This window comes from Eulemur rufifrons, chromosome 28 (genome assembly GCF_041146395.1).
Source record: "Eulemur rufifrons isolate Redbay chromosome 28, OSU_ERuf_1, whole genome shotgun sequence".
Classification (NCBI taxonomy): domain Eukaryota; kingdom Metazoa; phylum Chordata; class Mammalia; order Primates; family Lemuridae; genus Eulemur; species Eulemur rufifrons.
Window position 1 is genome coordinate 27,373,954 of NC_091010.1, and position 25,668 is coordinate 27,399,621.

Below are 25,668 nucleotides of genomic sequence, written 5' to 3' on the forward strand. Positions count from 1 at the left end.
AATTTAGACCAGGCGCTGTTGGCTCTAGCCTGTAATCCTACCACCTTGGGAGGCCAGAAGTTTGAGACCAGCCTGAGCAGGAGCGAGACCCATCTGTACAAAAAAATAGAAAACTTAGCCGGGCATGGTGGCCTATGCCTGTAGTGCCAGCTGCTCTGGAGGTTGAGGCAGGAGGATTGCTTGAGCCCAGGAGTTTGAGGTTGCAATGAACTATGATGATGCCATTGCACTCTAGCTGGGGAACAGAGCAAGACCTTGTCTAAAAATAGTAATAGTATAGTAGGTTTTTTTTGTTTGTTTGTTTGTTTTATTTTTTTTTATTTTTTATTCTTACCCTCCCATCTTAGTTCAAATTTTTTTTCTTTTTTATAGTATAGTAGTAAAAATTAAAATGTTGGCTAGGTGCAGTGGCTCATGCCTATAATCTCAGCACTTCGGGAGGCTGAGCAGGAGGATTGCTTGAGGCCAGAGTTCAAGATTAGCCTGAGTAACATGGCAAGACCCTGTTTCTACTAAAAATTAACTGGGCTCAGTGGTGCATACCTTGTCCTAGTGACTAGGGAGGCTGAGGTGGGAGGATCACTGTGCCCAGGTGTTGGAGGTTACAGTGAGCTGTGATCATGCCACTGCACTCCAGCCTATGTGACAGAGAACGACCCTGTCTCTATAAAAAAATGAAAACGTTGAAGGCATTATGCTAAGTGAAATAAGTCTGACAAAGACGATACCGTATGCTGTTAATATCATTTATATCTGGTGTCTAAAAACATTAAATTCATTGTAGAAACAGTATAATGGTCATTGCTGGGGGTGAGGGAAATGGGGAGATATTGGTCAAAGAGTACAAACTTTCAGTTAAAATGAATACTTGGGATTTAATGTACAGCATGATAACTATAGTTAACAGTGCTATATTTTATACTTGTATTCTTACTACCAAAAGAAAAAAGAAAACTAGGTGAGGTGACATACGTGTTAACTAACTTGATTGATCATTTTATAATATATAGGTATACCAAATCATCATATTGTACATCTTAAATTTAGACAGTTTTTGTCCGTCATGCCTCAAGCTGGGAAAAGAAAGTGAAAAAAATTAAAATATTTGCTGCACTTGATAATTTGTGGTAGAAAACCTATGGTGTAATTTTAGGGCTTTACTTCCTTGGGCCACAGTCTTGAATCAACTCATTCTGGTTTCATAGTTCCTGTGACCTTGGAAATTTGTTTTGTTGCTTCACAGGCAATTTAAATCAGCCTAGAAATGTTTTGCTAAATGATTAACCACACTTCTGTTTCTTCATGTCTTCTCTTGAGGAACTTTCTCTTCGATCCTCTTAGTATACGTAGAAAGTAGAAGAAACTACCTTTGATAGTGCTTACTATTTGAACTTGTATTCTTTTTCCATGTAATCTGGGGAAGCAGCATTGCCACTCTCCCAGCATGCTACTTTTTAGATGCTTGATATTTTTCGGACGCCAGGAGATTTTTAAATAGTTATCTCTCTGCATAATACCAAAGAATTTATTCTCTACTGGCTGGTGTTTTTTTGTTTGTTTGTTTGTTTGTTTGTTTGTTTTTCGCATTTAAAAACCTGCTGTGTGAAACTGGGTAGAGTTTAAAGGCCCTCAAACCCTATACACTGAGAATGGGCAGCTTTCCAATGTAAGCTATTAGTGAATTATTTAAAGATCTGGTGGATGTTGAGTGAGCAAAGTGACAAGGAGATTGATCTGTCAAGAGAATGTCTACGTTCTGGACTTGGGGCTCTCTGCCCTGAGATATATTCACTCTAGGCCAGGTGTTTTGTTTTGTTTTTTTTTTGGTTATTTTTTGTTTTTAGAGACAGGTTCTCACTCTTTCGCCAAGGCTGGAGTACAGTAGTGCCATCATAGGTCACTGTAGCCTTCCTTGAATTCCTGATCACAAGCAATCCTCCTGCCTCATCCTCCCGCCTCAGCTTCCTGAGTAGTTGGGATTACAGGCTCAAGCCAAATGTTCAAAACTGGCATTCATGTTCCCCTGAAACTATAGTTCCCAAAGCTGACTGAACCCAGAATTAACCCAGAGAGCATTCATTCATTCATTCCTTCATTTGGCAAGCATGAAAATGAGGTTTATTGAGGAGAGAAAGATAGGATTATAGGGCAAGAGCAAGATACAGGTTTACAGAGCATGGTACATACGCCACAGATGATGACTGGACCCATTGTCACAGCAAAACTGAGCTTTTAAAACTAAGGATTCCTAGGCCTCACCCTCAGTGTAAGGAGTAAGTCTTAGAAATATATATTCTGGTTTTTTTTTTTTTTTTTTTGAGACAGAGTCTCACTCTGTTGCCCAGGCTAGAGTGCCGTGGCGTCAGCCTTACTCACAACAACCTCAAACTCATGGGCTGAAGCAATCCTCCTGCCTCAGCCTCCCGAGTAGCTGGGACTACAGGCATGTGCCACCATGCCCGGCTAATTTTTCTATATATATTTTTAGCTGTCCATATAATTTCTTTCTATTTTTAGTAGAGGCGGGGTCTCACTCTTGCTCAGGCTGGTCTCGAACTCCTGAGCTCAAACAATCCGCCTGCCTCACCCTCCCAGAGTACTGGGATTATAGGCATGAGCCACTGCACCAAGCCAAAATATATATTCTTAAGAAAATTCTCTAAATATTCTTGAAACCCTTGAAATTGTGGTAAACAATATTGTGTCTCATGTTTCTTCTTGAGCTTTCATCAGGGCTCTTACAGGGAGGGGTTCTTGACTCTAAAATGTTTAAGAATACTTGATATAAGCCACTGATTCTCAAACTTGATAGTATACCAGAATTACCCAAGAACTTGTTAAAACACAGATTGCTGGATCCCCACCCCCAGAATTTCTGATTCAGTAAGTCTTGTGTGGAGCCCAGAACCCTTATTTAGGACCCTGCTACAGCAGGTCCTAAAATAATGTTGTTTTGTTATAATGTTGATGAGAAAAAAAATTGATTCCTAGTCAGGGCCACTGTCTATGAGGAGTTTGCAGGTTTTCCCATGTCTGAATGGGTTTTCTCCAGGTGCTCTAGTTTCCACCTACATCCCAAAGATGTGCAAGTTAGGTCAGTTGGCTTATCTAAATTGTCTCAGTATGAGACAGATAGAAAGAGAGAGAGAGAGAGAGAGAGTGTGTGTGTGAGAGAGAGAGAGAGAGAGAGAGAGAATGTACCCTGCAATGAAATGGTGTCCTGTCCAGGGTTGGTGCCTGCATTGTAAGCTGCTGGGATAGGCTTTGGTCACCCACAACTCTGAACTGGAAAAATTGGGTAACTAATTATCTTATTTATTTTTGTTAATCTTTCTTAAATGTATATATAGCACACATTCATTTCAATATTAAATATTAGAAGTGTTTTGAGTCTTTATTTAGAAGTTAGAGTGATGTTTTTGTGAACATAAATATGCCATAGGAATTTAACTCATGTTTATATCAATCAACCTATGCTAAAATTGGTTTGTTATAAGTTTTGCTTACAGCCAGTTTCCAAGAACTTATCAGTGAAGTTAAGTGGGGAGTTACCGTATTTCCTTGGTGTTGCCTATGCTGCTGGACAGGAGGCTGCTTGTTAAGAACTACTGTTCTAGGCTTTGGCTAACACTACTATGTACTTTCAGCATCAAGTTCTGAAAGCAAAGTATACCTTTCAGGATTCTTCACCAATTATGACAATGATAAACATAATGAAGCATAGCAAAACTAAATCTAGTTCAACACTGTTAAGAGAAGGATGAAGAAAATTCCCTCCTTTCTTCCCTATGCTGTGCAGAAAAAAAAAAAAGAAAAGAAAATTCCCTCCTTCCTGGCAAAGGAAAGTACACAGACATTTTACATTGACCCTGTTGACAAACCTAGTTCATGAACAATTGCTTCTCTATGTAGCATTTTGCTTTTGCTTTTCTTCTGTTAGAGTAGAAAAATTCATTTTTCCATGACTACTTTAAATTGTTTCATTTTGGTTTTTTACACTAAATTATGTAACTTTTTAAGTATGCCCATGCTCTCCAAGCCAAGTAGAATACAGCGAAAAATTAAAACAAAATGTACTTTGACCTAAATGTGAGAGGAAGCAGGAAAAATGACTCTGAGAATTCCTGAAATGAATAAAAGTAGTTATATTAAAAAGCTCGGAAAACCAGTGGTCAAGTGGCCAATAGAGGGAAGCTTTCAGATTCCCAGGGAAAAAGCAACTGTTACCAAAGCTATAAAACACTACTAAATTCACAAGAGTCCTAAAAAGAAGTTCATTTCCTCAGACTAGTTACAGGCTCTCTGACACTTTCAAGGAAACGACCCTGGAAGAAATCTATTATCCATGAAGAGTTGAAGAGTCTAATCATGAAATTTTCCTCTCTCTATAGAGGTGAACTTTTAAGGCTTCTGGGCATCATTAATGGGACTCAATGTTTTTCTTTCCCAGTTAGACCTGGTGGGACTCTGGATGTTTCATACCTTTAGAGGGAGATGTCTTCAGTGAAACTGACCTGATTTAAGAAAACCTAGGCTGTGTGGTGGCTCACACTTGGAATCCCAGAACTCTGGTAAGCTGAGGCAGGAGGAGCACTTGAAGCTAGGAGTTCAAGACCACCTTGGGCAATATAGCGAGACCCTGTCTCTACAAAAAAATAAAATAAAACCTAGACCTTTAATGGGGAGGGTCTGTGTTTAAAGGAAACGTATTTCAAAGTATTATTGACCTGAGATTAGGTTAGTGTATTTGATTTCTCTGTATTTTTATTTTATTTTATTTTATTTTTTGAGACATAGTCTCACTCTGTCACCTGGGCTAGAATACTGTGGTGTCAGCCTAGCTCACAGCAACCTCAAACTCCTGGGCTTAAGCGATCCTCCTGCCTCAGCCTTCAAGTAGCTAGGACTACAAATGCCCACCACCACACCTGACTAATTTCTTTTCTATTTTTAGTTGAGACAGGGTCTCCCTCTTGCTCAAGCTGGTCTCAAAGTCCTGAGCTCAGTGATCCTCCTGCCTCCCAGAGTGCTAGGATTAAAGGCATGAGCCACCTTGCCTGGCCATCTCTGTATTTTTTTTAGAGTATAGCTTTTAATTGTCTCACAACTTGTTAGAAGGGAATAAAATTAATTTTAAGTGAATTATAATTTTTTTGTAATTGAAAGAAAACACTAGAGTGCCAAAGTCTTCAATTATGTGAAGAAATTCTCTCCTCCATTTATAATCTTTTTACTTTGTATATCAGTATTTTGATATTTCATGGTGTCAAAATATTGGCATAAATTATCAGTACTTACAGAAATATGGATGAAACTTTAATATCTTTGGTATTACCTTACTATATGTAATTAAATTTTTTAAATTTATTTTAGGCCAGGCGCAGTGGCTCACGCCTGTAATCCTAGCACTCTGGGAGGCCGAGGCGGGTGAATCGTTTGAGCTCAGGAATTCAAGACCAGCCTGAGCAAGAGCGAGACCCTGTCTCTACTAAAAATAGAAAGAAATTATATGGACAGCTAAAAATATATATAGGAAAAAAAAATAGCCAGGCATGGTGGCACATGCCTGTAGTCCCAGCTACTCGGGAGGCTGAGGTAGAAGGATCTCTTGAGCCCAGGAGTTTGAGTTTGCTGTGAGCTAGGCTGACGCCACGGCACTCTAGCCCGGGCAACAGAGTCACACTCTGTCTCAAAAAAAAAAAAAAAGAAAAGAAAGAAAAAATTATTTTAAATTAATTTTTTCCTTTGTCTTTCTTTTTGTTCCCCTGAGACAGACTTGCTCTATTGCCTGAGCTAGAGTACAGTGGCATCATCGTAGCTCACTGCAGTCTCAAATGCCTGAGCTCAAGTGATCTTCCCGCCTTAGCCTCCTGAAGTAATGGCACTATAGGAACATGCCACCACACCTGGCTAATTTTTAAATTTTTTATAGAGAAAGGGTCTCGCTGTGGTACTCAGGCTGGTTCAAACTCCTGGCCTCAAGTGATCCTCCCACTTTGGCCTCCGAAAGTCATAGGATTAAAGGTGTGAGCTACTGTGCCCAGCCTATTTATTTATTTTTGAGTTGGGGTCTTGCCATGTTGCCCACGCGTGGCTCAAGCAGTCCTCCTGCCTCTGCCTCCTAAGTAGCTGGGATTACAGCACCACCACACCTGGGCCTTATTGTGTTTTAAATCTAAATACTACTTAGTGTAGGTGATCATTATCACCTAAATGCATTAATTTTTAAATACCTAAAAATAGCTACTATATATCATATACTTAATTGAAATTGTGAATCCCATTTGTTCATTGAAAAATTCAGCTTCCAGATTGTTGCCTACATTATCAGAGTTTTTTCAAACGGGGAGGTAATGGGGAAATAATTGTAGAGCCTTCTTGACTTGTACTGTATTAGAAACAGATGTTTGCCAGATGGAAATGAACAAAACCAGTAAAGAAATTGATGTCTTATTCAGGTTAACAAGAGTGTAAACAATGAAATGATGAGGAAAAATTAGAAAATATAGTTTAATATTTGTTTTAGACTGGAAAAGTCCAGGAAATCAGTTATATGTACATATAATGTCATGTGTCTTACTCTCTGAGTATGGTATGCTTGACAGGACTCCAGACTGAAGGCAGCTTATTTTAGCTTAACTTCAGTTTTTTCTGTGATTTTATGACTATTACCATTATAACACATGCTTTGAATTTATTGTTGCCTTGATTTAATTGTGTACTATTTCTTATTCTCACAAAATTACACTTACTTTTTTTTTTTTTTTTTTTTTTTTTTGAGACAGAGTCTTGCTTAGTTGCCCGGGCTAGAGTGAGTGCCATGGCATCAGCCTAGCTCACAGCAACCTCAAACTCCTGGGCTTAAGCGATCCTACTGCCTCAGCCTCCCGGGTAGCTAGGACTACAGGCATGCGCCACCATGCCCGGCTAATTTTTTCTATATATATTTTAGTTGGCCAGATAATTTCTTTCTATTTTTAGTAGAGACCGGGGGGTGGGGGGGGGGTGTCTCGCTCTTGCTCAGGCTGGTCTCGAACTCCTAACTTTGAGCGATTCACCGCCTCGGCCTCCCAGAGTGCTAGGATTACAGGCGTGAGCCACCGCGCCCGGCCTCTACACTTGCTTTTTTATTACTAAGAAATAAAGGATCTATAGAACACAGAGATCCCATGCCACACAAACCTTCTATGTAGTTTTATTTTTGTCAAGTGAAATAGACAACCTAGTTAACATTATTTTGAAAAGGGGGATGTTACTTTTCCCTTTTAATTTTGCCACCTTATGTGAATAATATATATCAACATTCAGCAGTTCTTTTATACTCTCCTTCCTGGCAAAGGAATTGGAAAAGGAAAGTACGCTAGTATTTTACGTTGACCCTATTGACAAACCTTTTATATATGGTATATCAAAGAGAGTGGTAATACTGTTTTTATATATGCAAGAGTAGTAACAGTGTTTATGGAAAGTTTGGTTTAATATTGTCTATCTATACTTTGCTCTTCAACATTAAGTTGCTTAAACGAGACAATTGTAGAATCTTAGAATTGGGAAGAATCTTTAATATTTTACAACCCCCTCCGGCCAAAGTGAGAAATGAGATTCGTTAGTGACAGGCTCGTTAAGTTTTATTCATATTCTTCTTAATTGCTTTTAGGGATAGGAAGCTCACTACTTGCTGTGTAAGTTTGCTTTGTTTTGGTAGGGTTTAATAATTAGAAGTTTGTTCATTCTTTGTGGTAATAAAATTGGCCTTCCTGGATATTTTACTTATAATCATCTTCCTTTCCATAGTTACCCTAACCCTCTAAAATAATTGTGCACAATTACTGTTTTTCCCTCTCTTCCTCTTCAGGCAGAACATCTCCATTCTTTCAAATGATCCTAATAGTCCGTGATTTTTAAATGCCTTTGACACATCTCAGTTTGTATTTATTCCTTTTATATTATCATGCCCAAAATTAAATAAGATATTCAGAGATTTTATGACCAATGGGAAATCTAAAGGGACTGTTTTTTTTTGTTTGTTTGTTTGTTTTTAAAGTGTTTGCCGTTGGGTTTTCGTTTGGCTGGTTGTGTGTACACAGTGTATACAAGTTGAGTTGTACAGAAGCCCAAGAAAGAGGAAGAGACAAAGGGTGGTGGGAGTGGGGGATGGGGAGGCCCAGAGGGGGGAAGGGAGAGGAGACCGATTAAAAAATAGAACCACATCCAGACAACAATGGGGCGGGGCAGTGGGTAGGGGACAGACACAGACAAATCGCAGTAGAAAAGGAGTGGGGGAGCAGAGAGCGGGGATGCTTCTCCCCCCTCTACCTCCCAAGCCCCTACCCCAGGTATGTACAATAAATAAGATTAAAAATAATTAACAAGATGCGTTTTCCCCCTCCCACCCAACGCCGAATGGGATTGGGCGAAATCTAAAGTACCCAACGCCTTATTTTGGGTACTTTGTATGTTATTAGTAAATTCAAATTTTAATTTGTTTCCGCCTCAAGCTCCCACCCCGACTTTTTAAACTCTTTAAGTACATAACATGTGTTGACTTAGTGTCTTCAAACCCTCCAAGATTCTTTCACATGAATTTCTAGGAAACTAGCACTCCCTTACATTCTACTTACATGGTTGTAATTTTTAAGCTGAAATGTAGGTCATAATCTTTTCCTTATTAAGTTTTGGGGTAAATCCTTATTCCAGGATTTTTTTTTTTTTATTCGTATTTCAATGGATGCAAATCCGGCTTTTCTTAATCATTCGAAGATCTAGGTCTCTGCTGGGCATGGGGACTCACACCTGTAATCCTAGCACCCTGGGAGGCTGAGGCAGGAGGATAGCTTGAGCTCAGGAGTTCGAGACCAGCCTGAGCAAGAGGGAGATCCCATCTCTACTAAAAATAGAAAAAGTTAGCTGAGCATGGTGGTGCATGCCTATATTCCCAGCTACTCAGGAGGCTGAGGCAGGAGGATTGCTTTGAGGTTGCTGTGAGCTAGGCTGATGCTATAGCACTTGCCCAGGCAATAGAGTGAGACTCTGTCTCAATCAATCAATCTAAATAAATAAATAAAATATACATCTAGATTATGTTTTTCATAAGATATATTTTTTAATCATTCTGTCTTTTTTTATTTTTATTTTTTTTGAGACAGGATCTCACTCTATCACCCAGGCTAGAGTACAGTGGCTCACTGCAACCTTAAACTCCTGGGCTAAAGTGATCCTCCTCTCTCAGCCTCCGAAGTACCTGGAACTACAGGTTTGAGCCACCATGCCTGGATAACTTTTTCTATTTTTGGTAGAGATGGAGTCTCACTCTTGCTTTTTTTTTTTTTTTTCCTGCACCCCCATTTTATTCTGAAATAAAAAAATATTAAAAAAAATAAGAAGGAATAATATGTAAGCAATAAGTAAATAAGAAGATAAATGTTTTAAAAAATGGATTAGTGGAGGGATGGACAAGTACTGGAGGTATAGCAAACGGAACCATGAATGGTTCATTGAAAAGCTATACACAGAAAGGTGACATCATAGCACAGCACCTTTTCCCTCACAGTGTAGAGGTGTCTGCTCACTCCACCATCCTCTCGTGCCATAAAAGAGTAGATAGGAGTTGGCTAAAGAGAAAGAGAAAAGAAACGGTATCCCAAGCAGACAGAACAACATGTGCACAGATATGAATTTCGAAAGTCACTGTAAACTCAGAGAACAGAGTGTTACATGGCTGGAGTTCAGGTAGCAATGGGGAGCATGGCAAGAGATGAAACTAAAGAGGCAAACTGAGGCTTGATTGTGATGTTTGTGTGCCTTCTACAGAGTGTGAATTTTATATAACAAAGAGCCAAGGAACATTGTATAGCTAGTCTTCAAGGACGCCCCTCCGACACACACAATTCATGCCTTTGTTAGTCCCCTCCCACAGTGAATCAGGGTTGGTCTTGTGGAACCAGTAGAATGTGGTGCAAGTGGCACTGTGTGACTTCTGAGGCCACTGCAGTTTCTGCCTTCATCTCTTGGAATGCTCACTGTAAGGGAAGACAGTCACCTTTTAAGAATTCCAACTATCCTGAATCCACCGTGTTGTGGGAAGCACAGCACAAGAGAGACCACGTGAAGACAGCTGTTCCTGCCATCTCAGGTATCAGTCCAGTCGAGCCTTCTGATAACTACAGCCCCAGCCAACATGTGATCTCAACTGCATGAGACACCCCAATAGAGAACAGACTAGCTGTGTGTTCTCACAACATTCAGAACCGTGAGTAAGGAAAATGGTGTTTTGTTCTTGTGGTTGTTGTTTTGCTTTGAATTACTACATTTTAAGGTGGTTTATTATGCCTTACTGGATAATTAGAATAGACATCTTAAAATAGCAGAGGAACATGAAGATTTTGGAGGAAAGACTGGAGGCAGCATGGAAAATGGGTTGAAAAACGCAGAGGCTGAAGGTACCAAGATGTCAGGAGGCCTTTACAGGAGCACAACGGGATGTCAGTGGGAATGGAAAGGAGAGGCTGGAATCTAGAGATACTTGTGAGGCTGAACTGACAGGATGTAAAGAGCAAATGAATGTGTGGTGGGAAGGACAGGAAGATTGAAATCTTTCAGGTATTTTTGCCCAGTGAGAAGAGGTGGTGGACAATGTCCTTAATAGAAATAAAGGCCTATGATGGAGGGTAGATAATGAAATGTGTATGCACTGATGTGGAAGGGTTTACAGGAAATACTAGTGAAGATTCCATAGCAATTGGAAACTTTGATTTAGGACATGAGGGAGATAGGGGCTATACACATGCGCGAACACACAAGCACACACCACATGCACACATGCACATGCGCACACACACAGGATCACAGTTACTTATGTTGATGATGGAAGTTCCAGGGTTGGAATCACCAAGAGAAAGTGTTCAGGGCAATAAGAGGAGGGAACAAATGATGGAACTTTCAAAGGATAACTCAGTAATTAGAGGAGGAAAGGCCCACAAAGGAAACTGAAAAGGGTTAAGTAAGAGAAGTTGAAAGAGAAACAGGGGTCTCATATCTTACAAACAGAGGGACAAGAGAATGTCAATAAGTATGGGGCTTTCATTGTCAAAAGTCACTGCCAGATCAAGTAAGGTGAGACTGTAGTATATATGGTTTTGACAATTAAGAAGTATTCCTGGGCAACAGAGCAAGACCTTGTCTCAAAAACAGACTACAACAACAACAACAACAACAAAAAGCATTTGAGGCTGTGAATGAGACTGTTTTTAATAATCTGGCTTTGATCAGAGTATTTTAAAAAACTGATTGGAGGTTTAGGAAGCAGAAACTATGATTATATATTACTCTTTAAAGATACTTGGTGGTAAAATGAAGGAAGAAGAAAGATAAGTTAGTTTCTTTGAGTATGATTGTAGACTAAGGACAGGTTTGCCAGCTGGAATTCTCTGAGCCAATGACAGGGGAAGGATAGAGAGGTCTCCAGAGCCAATTATTTTATAGGCTTCTCCTCTTCAAGTATGGTCCACAGATCAGTAGCATCAACATTACTAGTACCTTCTTAGAAATGCAGACTCTCAGGCCACACTGCAGGCCTAGTGAATCAGAATCTGCATTTTAACAAGATCCCCAGGTGATTAATACACACATTAAATTAATATGCACTACAGTAGATCAAGACTGAAATATGGAGGAAGTAATGAAGATACAGAATACCTGCAGGCATTACTTGGCCATCTTTTTGTTCAATCACTTAGACATTCTTTGGTTTTTATCTGAAATATAAGAGATGTTTGGAACATCCTTTAAGTGCTTCCAAATTCTTGGGGTATATGGAAAATGAAGGTCTATGTGATGACAAATTGCCTCTAGTGAAACCCAGAGGAAAAGGTGCTGTGCTCAGCTTTTCTCTTAGCAGAATTACCTACAGTGGAGGTGGAGATACTGTCATTGCTTGAGCCTCACTCTCAGATAGCCTGCTTTACTTGGTCTGAAGGGGGACTGGTACTTTAAAAAAAGTTTCTGTGTGACTCTGTTATACAGCCATGTTTGAGAACCACTGAAAGTTAAAGTAAAGCATCTCACTCTTGCTTAGACTGGTTTCAAACTCCTGACCTCAAGCCATCCTTCTGCCTCAGCCTCCCAGAGTGTTAGGATTACAGGCTTAAGCCACCAAGCCCAGCCCATTCTGTTATTCTTTAATTTGAAAATAAAGATATCTTTCAAGTGATAAGGAGTGTGTGAGACCAAAGGTGAAGGAATAGCATGTCACAGATTAATAACAATACTATTGCTATGAATCAGTACTCTTTAATCAGCTGCAGATACATTTGGAACTATCATCCGGCTTTTAACTTTATTGACTTAATCTATTGCAGATTGTCAAAAGTTTTGTTAAGTCAAGTTCCCTATATCTTAGTTTCAGATCTTTCAAATCTGATAACCTTTGTTTTTATTAAAAAGCAAATTACTATCAGTGAACATATTTTGCTGTTACTGATCAATGTGTATCTTTTTTATTTTGTTTATACTAATTATCCATTGTTGGGGCTCAACACACCACCCCAAAATATGACTGTAGAAGACCAGAATATTCCATCCCCAAAATATACTTCTTTGACATGTTTTGAGGTGGTTATTCTGAAAAAACTGCAGACGCAGGAGTAGTTTTGAAAAGCTGTCTGTTTGTAAAAGAAATTTACAACTATAAGGGAAATCTACATTAGTAAAAGTATCTGTATCAGGAAAAGGGTTGCTCCAGATAATTTTTATTACCTGAGAGACTTTTTATCTATATAACAAGACTATCTTTATCCATCATACATTTCCTCCCATTGCCCTCTTATAACTTGTATAACCACCACCCACAGAAGTCTCAAGTTGCTATTCCTTTCTGTAGCTCTAGATATGATGTAAGCATCAATCATCTGACTCTTCTTTGAGTCTCATACTTTGTGGGACTCCTGTGCTTACGTACATCATTAAATATGGTTTTTCTCCTGTTAATCTTTCTTGTGTCAGTTTAATTTGTAGCCCAGTCAAGGAACCTTGAAGGGTAGAAGGAAGCCATTTTTCATTCCCCTCTACCATTTTGGAATTTCATTGGAGTTCAAGTTTAGTAGCTTATAGCTTCTAAATTGGCCCTTTCCTCCTTTATAAATATAAGTACCTATCTTTAATATCTTGGCAATGCCATGATTTTTTTCTAAGACTTCCAATAATGACTCTGAGCTTATATCTACCAATATAGTATTCTAATATGTAATTTATTTTAACCTATCTAAATTTGCATTGGTCCTTAATTATCAAAAGCATGAAGATGTTCATATTATTTGTAATAGTAGAAAATTGAAAGTAGCTTAGGCATTCAAACTAAGGATAAATAATAAAACTCATTTTCATTTTCTTAAGTATTAAATAGTTACTTAAAATGATGGCAATATAAGGACATGAAAAGATATTAAGTAAATGAGCAACTTACTGTTTATATGTAACCTGGACCTTGGTAGAAGTAATAGGCTCTCGGGAAAACAAAAGGCTGAAAATGCATTTATCTTTTCTTTTTTTTTCTTTTTTTTTTTTTTTTTGAGACAGAGTCTCACTCTGTTGCCCAGGCTAGAGTGAGTGCCGTGGCGTCAGCCTAGCTCACAGCAACCTCAAACTCCTGAGCTCAAGCGATCCTCCTGTCTCAGCCTCCCGAGTAGCTGGGACTACAGGCATGCGCCACCATGCCCGGCTAATTTTTTCTATATATATTTTTAGCTGTCCATATAATTTCTTTGTATTTTTAGTAGAGGTGGGGTCTCGCTCTTGCTCAGGCTGGTCTCGAACTCCTGAGCTCAAACAATCCGCCCACCTCGGCCTCCCAGAGTGCTAGGATTACAGGCGTGAGCCACCGCGCCCGGCCTGAAAATGCATTTAAATAGTTAACTGGCTAGGTTCTAGATAAGACTATGGGATCTGTTTCATGTATTTGTTTTGTTTTCCAAATTATCTCCAATGTAATTATGTTATTTTTAAAGAAAACTATTACTATATTTCTGGAAAGAGAAAGGATCCTTTACCTCTCCCTTAGTGTATTACTTTTTAATCTCTAGTTTATACTTTTTATATTAAAAATAATTTTTCTTGTCATAAATAACAGTAACAATCTGATCATGGTGGGACACACCTATAATCCCAGCACTTTGGGAGGCCTAGACAGGAAGATGGCTTGAGGCCAAGAGTTCAAGACCAGCCTGGGCAACATAGGAAGCACCCCTCTCTACAAAAAAATTTTGAAAAGTTAGCTGGGCAAGTTGGCATGTGCCTGTACTCCTAGCTATGTAGGAGGCTAAGGCAGGAGGATGCCTTGGGCCCAGAAGTTCGAGGTTGCAGTGAGCTGTGATGGTGCCACTGCACTCTAGCCTGGCGGGGAGAGAGAAAGAGAGACTGTCTCAAGAAAAAAAAAAAAAATTGCGGAAAAAACAGTAACAGTAACAAAATTAAATAAACTTTTCTTTTCTTCCAACTATTAGTATTTTGTCTATCTCAATTTTCTTTTTCTGAATATAGCTTTAAAATCCCTTTATGTTGAGTTGCTGTCTTCTCCTAATCCTGCTTATTTCTCCTTTCTGAAAAGGTGACCAGTCAGTAAAGCAAGTTAAAAATATATAAATTTATTATTCCATACTTCTTTTCCACTGTAATTTATGAGTTTGCAGTTTCTTCTAGATGAGTTTCATTTTCCTCCATTTAAAGTTCAAAGTTTAAAGTTTTATTCAGCACATGGCAAAACACTTTGTTCTCTGCTACCCTGTGCCAACAAGCATGAAAACAATAAACTTCTTTCACACCATCTTACAATGTAAAAATCATTTAGCCATGAATTAAGAAATCCAGGTTCTGGTCCCAGCACTTCTGTAAACAAGATATTTGACATGAAAAGTCACTTAAACCCTCTGAGTCTACTTTTTTCCTTTCCTTTTCTTTTTTTTTTTGTAAACATAGAAGTAAGCTGGGATCTGAGTCCACTTCTTCATCTGTAAAAATGACACAAGATTATTCATCTCTATAGTTTCATTTCCATTTTTAACAGCCTGGTTTTTTTGTATTCAGTTTTTCCATTTTTTTAAAACCCCTCTGATTTGAAAATCCAACTGTATCTTATATTAAATATTCCTATATTTGGGTCAGTTTTGAGATTTTCTAAATTATCCATTGATGACTGTCTTCAATGCCTTAGTATCACACTGTTAGATTGATTGGAGCATTGAAATATGTTATAATATCTGTTAGAGCTGGTTCTCTATTATGTTTTTTTTTTTTTCTATTTTCTGTCTTTTATTGTTTGAGAACTTTCCTGGTTATTTTTGCTTATTTTTCTATATGAACTTCAAAATTGCTTTTAGTTTCAAAATCTTATTAGTATTTTTACCAAAGTCTGATTAGAGTTACAGAATAACTTACGGAAAAATTACATCTTTATGATCAGTAAATGCTTAAGGAAAAATATCAGGTATTCAGAATATTATATGAGCAAGGGAAACAAATCATCAAATATGATTATGGTATTAATGAATTTTGAGATATCTACTTCATTTATGGTATGTATGTACGTATGTATGAATGAGACAAGGTCTCCCTCTGTCGCCCAGGCAGGAGTGCAGTAGCACAATCACACCTCACTGTAACCTTGAACTCCAAGGCTCAAGCAGAGATACCTATTTCTGAAGTAGTGATATTACTGATTCTAGTGGTTATGAAAGGAAGCGTGAGTAACTTGGCAAAGAAGTTTAAGCATTACATTCTAGTCATGTTTGGCTTTATGTGGTAAGAGATACAAATTTGACTATGTCCTAATAACAGTATCAACTATAGATTTGAAGAAGGTGAAAATTCAGGTCTGATACACAGTTTGGATTATTTGTGAGAAAAACATTGGTTATCTTAATGGCACAAGATACAAAGTCGTAAAGAAGGAAGAGTAAGTAAAACCTTAATGTTAGGAGGAAGGAAGATTAATCAGGGTGATTCTGAAAAAGAAGTCACAGAGATGACAAACTTACAGGACTACTCTAGGGTTACGGTATGTACCTTATTAGTTTTCAGAAAGTCTAGAAGGAAAAGATGAAAGGACAATGAATTCAGCCATAATGCTATTGAAAATACAGAGACTGTTGGTGGACAGTGTTTTTTTATTTTTATGTTTTAGAATTCTCAACAGTGGTTTTTTCCTTCCTTCCTTCCTTCCTTCCTTCCTTCCTTCCTTCCTTCCTTCCTTCCTTCCTTCCTTCCTTCTTTCTCTTTTTTCTTTTCTTTCTTTCTTTCTTTCTCCCCCCATCCCCTGCCTTTTTTTTTTTTTTTTTTTTTTTTTTTAAGACAGAGTCTCCCTCTGTCACCCTGGCTAGAGTGCAGTGGCATGATCATAGCTCACTGCATCCTCAAACTCCTGGGCTCAAGTGATCCTCCTGTCTCAGCCTCCTAGTAGTAGCTGGAACTACAGGTGTGCACCACCACATCCAGCTAATTTTTTCTATTTTTAATAGAATTGGGTCTAGCTCTTGCTCAGGCTGGTCTAGAACTCCTAAGCTCAAGTGATCCTCCCTCCTTGGCCTCCCAGAGTGCTAGGATTACAGGCATGGGCCACTGTGCCTGACCAACAGTGGTTTTTCTTAGGGCAACTATATGTTATTAAAATCTGACATGATACATGTAAAGTTAAAAAATGGATACATTCTGTTGGCCCTCCTTTTCTCTTAATGACTGGGGCAGTTATCAAGGATATAATGAAAAAAGGAGCTATTAATTCCAGCTATTTAGTTCTTAAGAGGGTTGTAATTTTGTATTTATTTGTATGATTACTCTGTTATTAATTTCTGTTTTCTCCTAAAAGACTATAAAATGTGCTAGGGTAAGAATTTGGTTGTCTTTTCCTAACTGTTGTATACCCGGGGCCAAACATGGTGCCTTGCACATAAAAGGCATTCCAGACATACTGATTGGTTGAATGTGCTACATGCTTGGGGGACGTAGGCGAATTTAAAACATCAGTAAGATGAGGTTCATATCTTCTTGAAATCCTTGTAGAACTCATAGACTTCTGAAGGTATAAAACTATACTGTACAACCTTTGCATTGCATGGAAGATCTGAATAGTCATTAATGTGGAAAACTTAATTATTTGGACATTACCATGAGGTAGGAGTTATATGTTTGATTATATATTTTCATAGATTTATAAAACAATATGGCATATTACAAATATTTTCATCAATTCAGTCAGCTTTCATACAAGGCTGTCTCAAAGTTGAATTCCTCTAGCTACTATTGTTCACTTTTTTTTAACCTACCCATATATCTAAAAAATATTGATAATGCTAGGTCATTAAGAGTTTTTTGGGATTTTTTTGTAAGTGTGTATAATTGGAACAAATCCACTGGTTTGTTTAGGCTTCCATATATATTAAGATGAGAGATTTGTTCTTTTCATGGCCCAAGATAAATGGAACCAAAATTCCAGTTTAACTCTTAATTGTACATAAAAGGTTCTCACATTATTGTAAGGAACAGATTTTCTTCAGATAGGCACACTGTTGCCTTGCTTTTAGCTTCTGTTTACTTTCTGACCTCTGTTGATTTATTCAGCTTGTAACCTAGAAACCAACTAAAAAGGAAGGAAGTTAGAGATGTGTATTTCTGGGCAGTAACTGGAGTAGTTTCCTCTTCCCCTTGCCTGGTTTAGCGGCCAATAAAAGCCTTTTACTCCACCTCCCAACAACAAAAAAGATTTCTTAACAGAAACTCTTCACCTTTTTTCCTTAAATCCAGTAAAGAAGGTATAAGGCATATGAACAGCCAGTTTAAAGGACTAGAATGTTGCTCTTCTCAAATTGGTGCTTTTTACTCTGTGAAAGATGGGATCTACCTTCCTAATGAATTGTAAGAACAGGAGAGAGTTAAGGAGACTTGATGTAAAACCTAGCAATTTATGCTTGTTACCAAGTGGGTTCTCAATGTTGTTATTCACTGTTTTTGTTTGTATTAGAAATTCACCAGAGTACCAGACTGAAGTCACATTAATATATTTATAAAAATATCAGTCAAGCCTATTTTAAATATTTAAAAAATAACCATTGTTATCAACTAGTTGTAACTCCCTGCATTTTTCCTTTGCATCAAGAATTGACTATAGTATTTCTACATAATAGTGGAGAAGTGTCTTAATTCAACCATGATGTAGTGTAAGATACTGTTAAAAATGAATGTTTGGTTTTTCAGTGTTGATGTTAATTATTTTGATTTTTATTGTAAAAATGGTGCAGTCTACCTTACTAGGAATGTATGAATATTGAGGAAATTGTATTGCTAGCTAAGTATAGTTCTATGTGCTATTTTATTTTATATAGCAAACTGATAGTACTTGAGCAAAGATAGCTGTTTTTAAATTTATTTCATATACAGACTAGTCAAACCTGAGTTGATGCAAGATTAGAAGATGAATCCTGTGAAATATTAAGCTCATTCTCTAATGTACAATAAGTTAGAGAAATGTATGAAAGTACTTAAAATTTGATAGTTTATAATATCAAGCTATATCAAGTATTTGATATTTCCTTGTTGTTTAGAGCTCAGAATAAGGCTGCCACATTTACCCAGTTTTTTTTAGTAGTTTATATGACATTGTGTGTTCTTTTCTTTCCATATGTTTTTATTTTATGCCTAAGTGATTAATTATGAAAGAATTATTGGGGTAGTATGTGTGATTTAATATACACTTCACAGCATTAATAAAAACACTTTGTTCTAAAGTTATATTTTAGGCCGGGCGCGGTGGCTTATGCCTGTAATCCTAGCACTCTGGGAAGCTGAGGCGGGAGGATCGCTCAAGGTCAGGAGTTGAGACCCCCGTCTCTACTAAAAATATCAAGAAATTATATGGACAGCTAAAAATATACATAGAAAAATTAGCCGAGCATGGTGGCACATGCCTTTAGTCCCAGCTACTCGGGAGGTTGAGGCAGGAGGATCGCTTGAGCCCAGGAGTTTGAGGTTGCTGTGAGCTAGGCTGACGCCACGGCACTCTAGCCCGGGCAACAGAGTGACACTCTGTCTCAAAAAATAAAATAAATAAAATGAAAAAATAAAGTTACATTTTAGCATCATCCAGGTTCTATAAAATAAAATGTTATATTTTAGCACCACCCATGTCTTTCAAAATAAAACCATATTTTACTCACAGCCATCTCTTTTCATTTTTTTAAAACAAAAGATTTTGTAAGTGCAAGTCCATTAGATACCTAATTTGAAAGTATCTTCTTTTCTATAGTTAACCTGATAATTTCTGTGAAATGAAAGTGATATATCTTGAATAGGTATAAAAGAAATATGTATGTAGTATTAAAAAGTATGAATTTTTAGATTTACTGACATTGAGACATCTACATGGGGACAAATTTATAATAAAAGATTGTTTACATGCATCATTAAAAAATAGGTATTACAAAGGCAATACATGTAACCAAAAATATTTGTACCCCTGTAATATTTTTAAATTAAGAAAAAGCGTCATCAATCTGAGAATGTTATAACATGTAGGTGGACCAAAAAAAGATGAAATATTTTCTTTTATTTACAGGTATAATTTCAAATTGTCAATGCATGGTATTACACGTATTTCCTCTGTTTCTTCACATAATCTCTATAATAAAACTGAAAACATTTCAATTAATTTTAATACAGAAGCACTGTTGACTGAGTATATGGCCAACTTTCCTTCTCTAAGTCAGTGAAATTGGCAAATTTCACTGAATGATCTAAAGGTTAAAATTTGATTATACTGACAAATTAGTAGATACAACATGATATTTAGCATACAGCCACAAATTTATATTAAATAGTTCCTGTCTCTGCTCTTTGATTTGTTGGAGTAGCTGAAGTTTTAATATCATCACAAAAGCCTGCACTGTAAAATTAGAAATTGGAGCATCTCTGTCCAGTATAAATAAGTGAGCCAAGGGTGTGATTTTCAATTTTTGAGTATTTACAGGAAAAATTTTAAAGTGAGTGGATTTATTTTACTGTATTTTATTTAACCAATATATCCAAAATTTAATTTCAAAAATAATCAAAATAAGTTTTTTAGATAATTGATGTTCTTTTTTCATGTTCAATATTTTATACATACAGCACACGTTAATTCAGATTAACCACATTTCAGGTGTTCAGTAGTCACATAGGGTTAGTCACTACCATATTGAACAACAGAACTCTAGAATTTAGATAGAAGTTAAGAGAATATATTAGATAACTCATAAGAAAAATATATTTAATGCTTTCAAATTATGTCTTTATCTGAGAACTATCTACATTAAATTTTTTCTTACAAAGAATGAAAATATTTCAGTATTTTTAAATCTGCCAAGATAAGTATTACCAGTTTGTTGTTCTTTTGAGTAAAGTGTCTCTGAGGTTGTTGGCTATGTTGTTTGATTTCACTTAGACTGTTACACCAAAAATATTTTAAATTGATTTTTTTCTGAGTTTTTTTGTATTTTAAGGTGAAATGATAACTGACAAATAAATCCTTCCTTGAAAACACACTGAAAGTATTTTTGATGGTTTAAAGTTATGCTTTATTTTTGCCAACTTGAGAGATATTTGCATATTATTTCTTTTCTGCACTTTCTCACCTTGGTGAATCTGTAAAGCAAAACTTTGTATTTGCATTTGCTTTATGAAGGAGACAGTAAACTTGAGCTCTCAGTCTCGCCACTAGTCTGTCTTTGTCTGTTGTTAAAATTATGAGCCAGTCTCTATGGCCGCAGCCAAATGAGTAATCACCAGTAATGTGACTCGTGCTGGAAGTGACTCCATCAGCACCTGTGACGGGGGATTAGTTACAGTTTACAGAGCACCGCCTCTTCCCTTCTCTCAGTGTGCCCTCAGCCAAGTACTCGTTCTCATTTGGGTGTCTGCACTGTTGGAAGCTACTGCAGTGTGTTTCCACGCAGACAAGAGTACAGTGGGAAAGGCTTTCTCTAGCTGATGGATGGCTGTTCTCTTTATTTGGAGTATCTTACTGGTTATGTAAGCGACCTCGGGAGAAATTATCCTGACCCAGATCGGAGGATGCAGTAGTGCTTCAGCTGCAGGATTTCTTAGTCGTTAACACCACAGTGCTGATGACAAAGAGCGAGTTGTAATCCTCATCTCTGCCAGGGCTGAGCCAGAGCAGACAGAAAATCGTCATTTGCTCGTCGGAGACTTGTTAGGTTACAGCTTCTGCTTCGTTCTGTGGTCTTGGCTTTTCTTCCTATACAATGACGCCGCTGCAAGTGAGCTCAGAAATGCTTGGTTTGAGAGCCATTTGCCTGTGATTTTTGAAGACTAAAGAAGTATTTACGCTAGATTAAAAAAATACTGCTCAGGAACAAAGTGGAAATTTCAACTATACTTATTGACCTTTAAAGCCTTGTCGTGGATTTCTGAGATTTAAAGATACTTTAAAATTTTCAAGAACAAAGTACGGTTTGTATTTTTCTGCTTCCTTTTTCTTTTGTCTTAATTTACATTTGGTTTTGCTTCTCAGCCTTACGAATTAAGGTCACTGCCTTTTACAGATCTAGTCTCAGTGTTCTAGTTTTAAGAATTTTTAACTATTTTGTTTGTTTAGAAAGGGGTTTATTGTGTTTGTAGTAATTTAGTAACACTGTAAAAAGATTAATTTGAAAACTAGAGTTTTATTGTTTAAAGTATTACAGCAGAAGTGTTTCAAATTAGGATTTTTAGACTATAATGTTTCAAGGGAAGTGGGGATATTTGTTTTGTGAGGTTTATTTTGTGGTGTATTCCATTCCCCACCCCCAACTTGTTTTCTAACAGTATCGTGTTTTTCAATAGACCTGCTTGGGTGGGAATTTGGACTTTGTTCTTTCAAGTCACTCCAGTCTTTTTTTTTTTTTTTTTTTTTTTTGGTAGACTAAACCTTGACTCCTAAATGTTGCTTAGATTGTTTTTTGCTTCGGTGTTTACCTTTGGTGAGATTTATGTCGGTATTTTTGTAGTTAATGAGGCTGATTTTTTTTTTTTTAACTTGAAAAAGGAATTAACTGGAGATTGTTAGAAACTCAGACCGGCAGGCATAAGCTCCATGAATTTCCTGTTAAATGTTAAATAGTGAGCTTTAACATGGTTTGTTTGAGCAGCTGAGTTGTGTTTGAGAGCTGTAGCTGATTTATTTTAAAAATGTTTTTCGGGAGGGCTCATCTGTTCGCCTCTTCCTCATGTGAATGGAATGTGGTGCAGCATGGAGCCCCAAACAGGATACAGTTGTTCTAAGCATTCTTCCTATGGCTTGGTAGGCCCTACTAGAAATGCAGGCTCTCAACTATACTTATTTTAGCTTTAGACTATTTTTAAAGTATGGTTAACAGTGACAAATGACCTTTAAAAAAAGATCCATTAGTAAAATTGAAAAAGTGTTTTGTTTCAACTAAATATTCAATTTTAAGTTAATTTTCATTTGGATTTTCAAAGGCTTTTTCAGCATTTGAATAATAGTCTTTTGTGATTAGGGCCATATTATACTGTGACTTTCATCAGATGGTAGGCTCATTGCTTCCCCTTAGGCTGTGGAAGTTCCTCATAGAATGATGTATCTTTAGAGTCTTGAATTACTTAGTTATGCATGAGTTCTAGTTTCTTTACATTCCAGTGCACCTAGACCCATGAAATATTTACTTACAGATTTATCATAAAAGCTGTAGGATCCATTTGATTTTATTTAAACATGTATATTTTTATTCTTAAACTAATGTCTCTTTGAAATATGTTAGACATGGATACAAAAATTAACAATGGTTACATTGTTGATTGCTACTTTAAAAAATCAGGGTGCATTTTAACATCTTTTCATGTCTTTTTACCTTTAATTTTTTCTTAAAGTAGGAACAGTGACATATTCAGTTGCTCAATTTAGTACATATTGAAACATTTCTTTAACAAGTACGATAAAAATATTAGCGGTTTTCTTATTTAAGAAGCATGATATACTTTGGCCCCATTTGTAGATTATTATAGCTCTTCATGTATCAGACATAGATCCTTGTTCTTAAGAGAACTTAACATTGTAAGGTAGTCTTTTTTATTTATTTTTATTTTTTTTATTTTTATTTTTTTTTTCTCTTCTGCCCAAGCCAATTTTTTTAGTCTTTTTAATATTTCCAGTAGCCAAATTTTACTTGGCTTTTAATTAGATATCTTAAAATATGAGAAATTTTTAAAAAATTTTAACCTAGAAATCTTTCTTCCTAATTAACTCAGAGTAATTTAAACTATATGCTGGCCTGTTGAAATTTACCCTTAGAACTCTGACCTACCTTGAAAAGGAGAGTTCTAAGAGGTTCTCTTCAGAAGAATGTTTTTCATATTATAAAATGATTTGGTCTCATAGGAAATGCAAACCACCTGTATTATTTGCGTAAGAAAGAGGCACTCAAGATAGGAGAAGTTTACTTCTTTTTCAAATCCTGCTTAATTGAATTGTATCTTTAGCCACTTAGATAATACCTTTTGTGGGCCTTTTAAGTTAACCTTCATGGATTGACCTGACTTGGTACTGTTTGAAAAGAAAAAGAGCATTTGATAATGTTCAAGGATTAAAAGTCCTCTTGAGAATGTGCCAGTGTTTTTAGTTTACTAAAAACAAAACTGACAGATATCATATGAAAAAACACTTTTGCATAGTATAGATTAGCTGAATTAATATCTCTTTTTATGTTACATATTTCATGTCAATCGATCACATAGTGGTGGACATTTTTTAAGTCTAAAATAAATGTTCTTGGATTTCTTACAAACTTTTAGTCACTTTTTGAGTAAAATAATGAATAGGACTTTATGAAATGGTGTTTTAGGAATTTTATCTTGGCAAATGGAAAATATTAGATGACAGTATTAGAATAAGATAGCTAACTAATGTGAAGATTTTTTTCTACTTTGAAAATATAATTTCTCTCCCAAATAAAAATACTTTTGATAAATATGTAGCACTTAAAAGGTTAACCTAGGACATGGGAGGATGTTACTGTGATTAGATTTTCTCATCTTAAATATTGAAAATAAGTGGGGATAGAATTTTTTCATGTTACTTCAATTAAGATGATTATTTATAAGTTCATGGATAATGTAGAAATGAAACATGCTTAAAATATTTATTTTCATGTAATTTTAGCTATTCAAAACACTTTTACAGACTTCAGTGAATCAAACTTAAATTCTTTTAGATGTTTCTTAAATATAGAAATTAACTACTTAAGAGCCACTTCAAACTGAAGATTTTTAAGTTTTTCCCCCAGAGTATATTTATTAGTTGTGATTAACAAGATGCTTTTATTTATTTATTTTTTTTTAAGTCATTTAAGAGAAGGGGGAAACACAATGGCTCTGGAACTCCTGGGGATTTTTACTCTCCATGCCAAAAGCTTTGTTTTGTATCCAAATGATCACAAAGTTGCCTTGTAGCAAGAAAGATTTCTTCATGTGATATAGGTAATTTAGAAGCTGAGTTGATTGTTAATTCCATTTTCCAAACTTTGATTCTTTTATTGTAAAGCCACTAAATTTTTAAGATGGTAGAATTTTGTTTTCAATTAAACGTTTTTAGAACATTACCATGTATATAAGACAGTTAGGTTTTTATTCAGTCTTCATCTACGTTGAAAGTGAATGTGGCAGTCATAAAAAATGTATACATGGTATTCCTATTTCCTTCAGTCTTCTTCCCCTGCTTCCCTCACTTCCATCCCCACCCCAACATATGAGTAAAATCCTTTACATAAAAGATGAGTTTTCTTTAAAAATAATCAAATGACCTTGGATTCTCTTAAAAAAAAAAAAAACAAACAAAAACGTAGTGGAGATAGGGAAAAACTTAACTGTGTGGTAGGTTTTGTGTAGTGCTTCTTACCAACGTCTTGCTCTATTCCCTTCCTCCATGCTGCTCTCACTGAAGCAGCTGGATTTTTATTTGTGCTTGGTGCAGGGGCGGGGGTAGGGAGTACAGGGGTGGAGTTAGAAGACCAGATGCTTCCTGAACATTTAAAATCCTCCTTAATGTGAATGAGCTAGGCAGAAATAGTACATGGAAATAATAATTACTCTCTTTTATAAAGAATACTTATAGTTTGAAAAAAAAAGAATAGTGTAAATATGCTCTACAACCCAGTTTACAATCTTTCAGAAGCAATTTCTCTTTTTATTTTAACAGAAATTTTATACACATGCATATTTGATTATATCCCGTTTTAAAAATAAACTGGGGCTTCATATACCCGAATTATTTTATATACCATATAGATCTACGGTCATTCCTTTTTAATAAATACAAAATATACTACTGTATGGATAAAAGCATTAGATTATAATATGAAAATTGGTATTAATTGGTGTGCTCAGACCATTGTGGTAATGACAGTAATACATCATATCAATGTATACCCTCTCGCATTTGGAGGATACAAACCAGAAAATAACCATTAGAAATTTATTTTGTTTTTTCTCTTCAGACTTTCAAACCCTTGGTGGGAAAAAATATACCCAGTTCAATCACTGCAGTAGAATTCCTTGTAGATAAACAACTGGATTTTTTAACTGAAGATAGTGCCTTTCAGCCCTACCAGGTAAGAAGTTTTTAGATTACCTAAAAGTTAA

At 36.4% G+C, this 25,668-nt stretch overlaps 1 protein-coding gene across 6 annotated transcripts in view; it reads left to right on the forward strand.

The window, feature by feature from the left end:
* JMJD1C (jumonji domain containing 1C) overlaps window positions 1-25,668 on the forward strand; it is a 229,995-nt gene that overhangs the window by 124,658 nt on the left and 79,669 nt on the right. For 3 of the 6 annotated variants that reach the window (XM_069461119.1, XM_069461116.1, XM_069461117.1), the window contains exons 1-2: window positions 20,892-21,481; window positions 25,524-25,637. The exons of 1 other annotated variant lie outside the window; for it this stretch is intronic. Coding sequence is in view for 1 of the 5 variants with exons in the window: in XM_069461114.1 (XP_069317215.1) it covers window positions 25,524-25,637 (114 nt within the window). In the remaining 4 variants the exon portion in view is untranslated. Of the gene's footprint in view, window positions 1-20,891; window positions 21,482-25,523; window positions 25,638-25,668 lie in introns of those variants that run through there. 2 more of the 6 variants (XM_069461114.1, XM_069461118.1) reach the window with 1 other exon arrangement.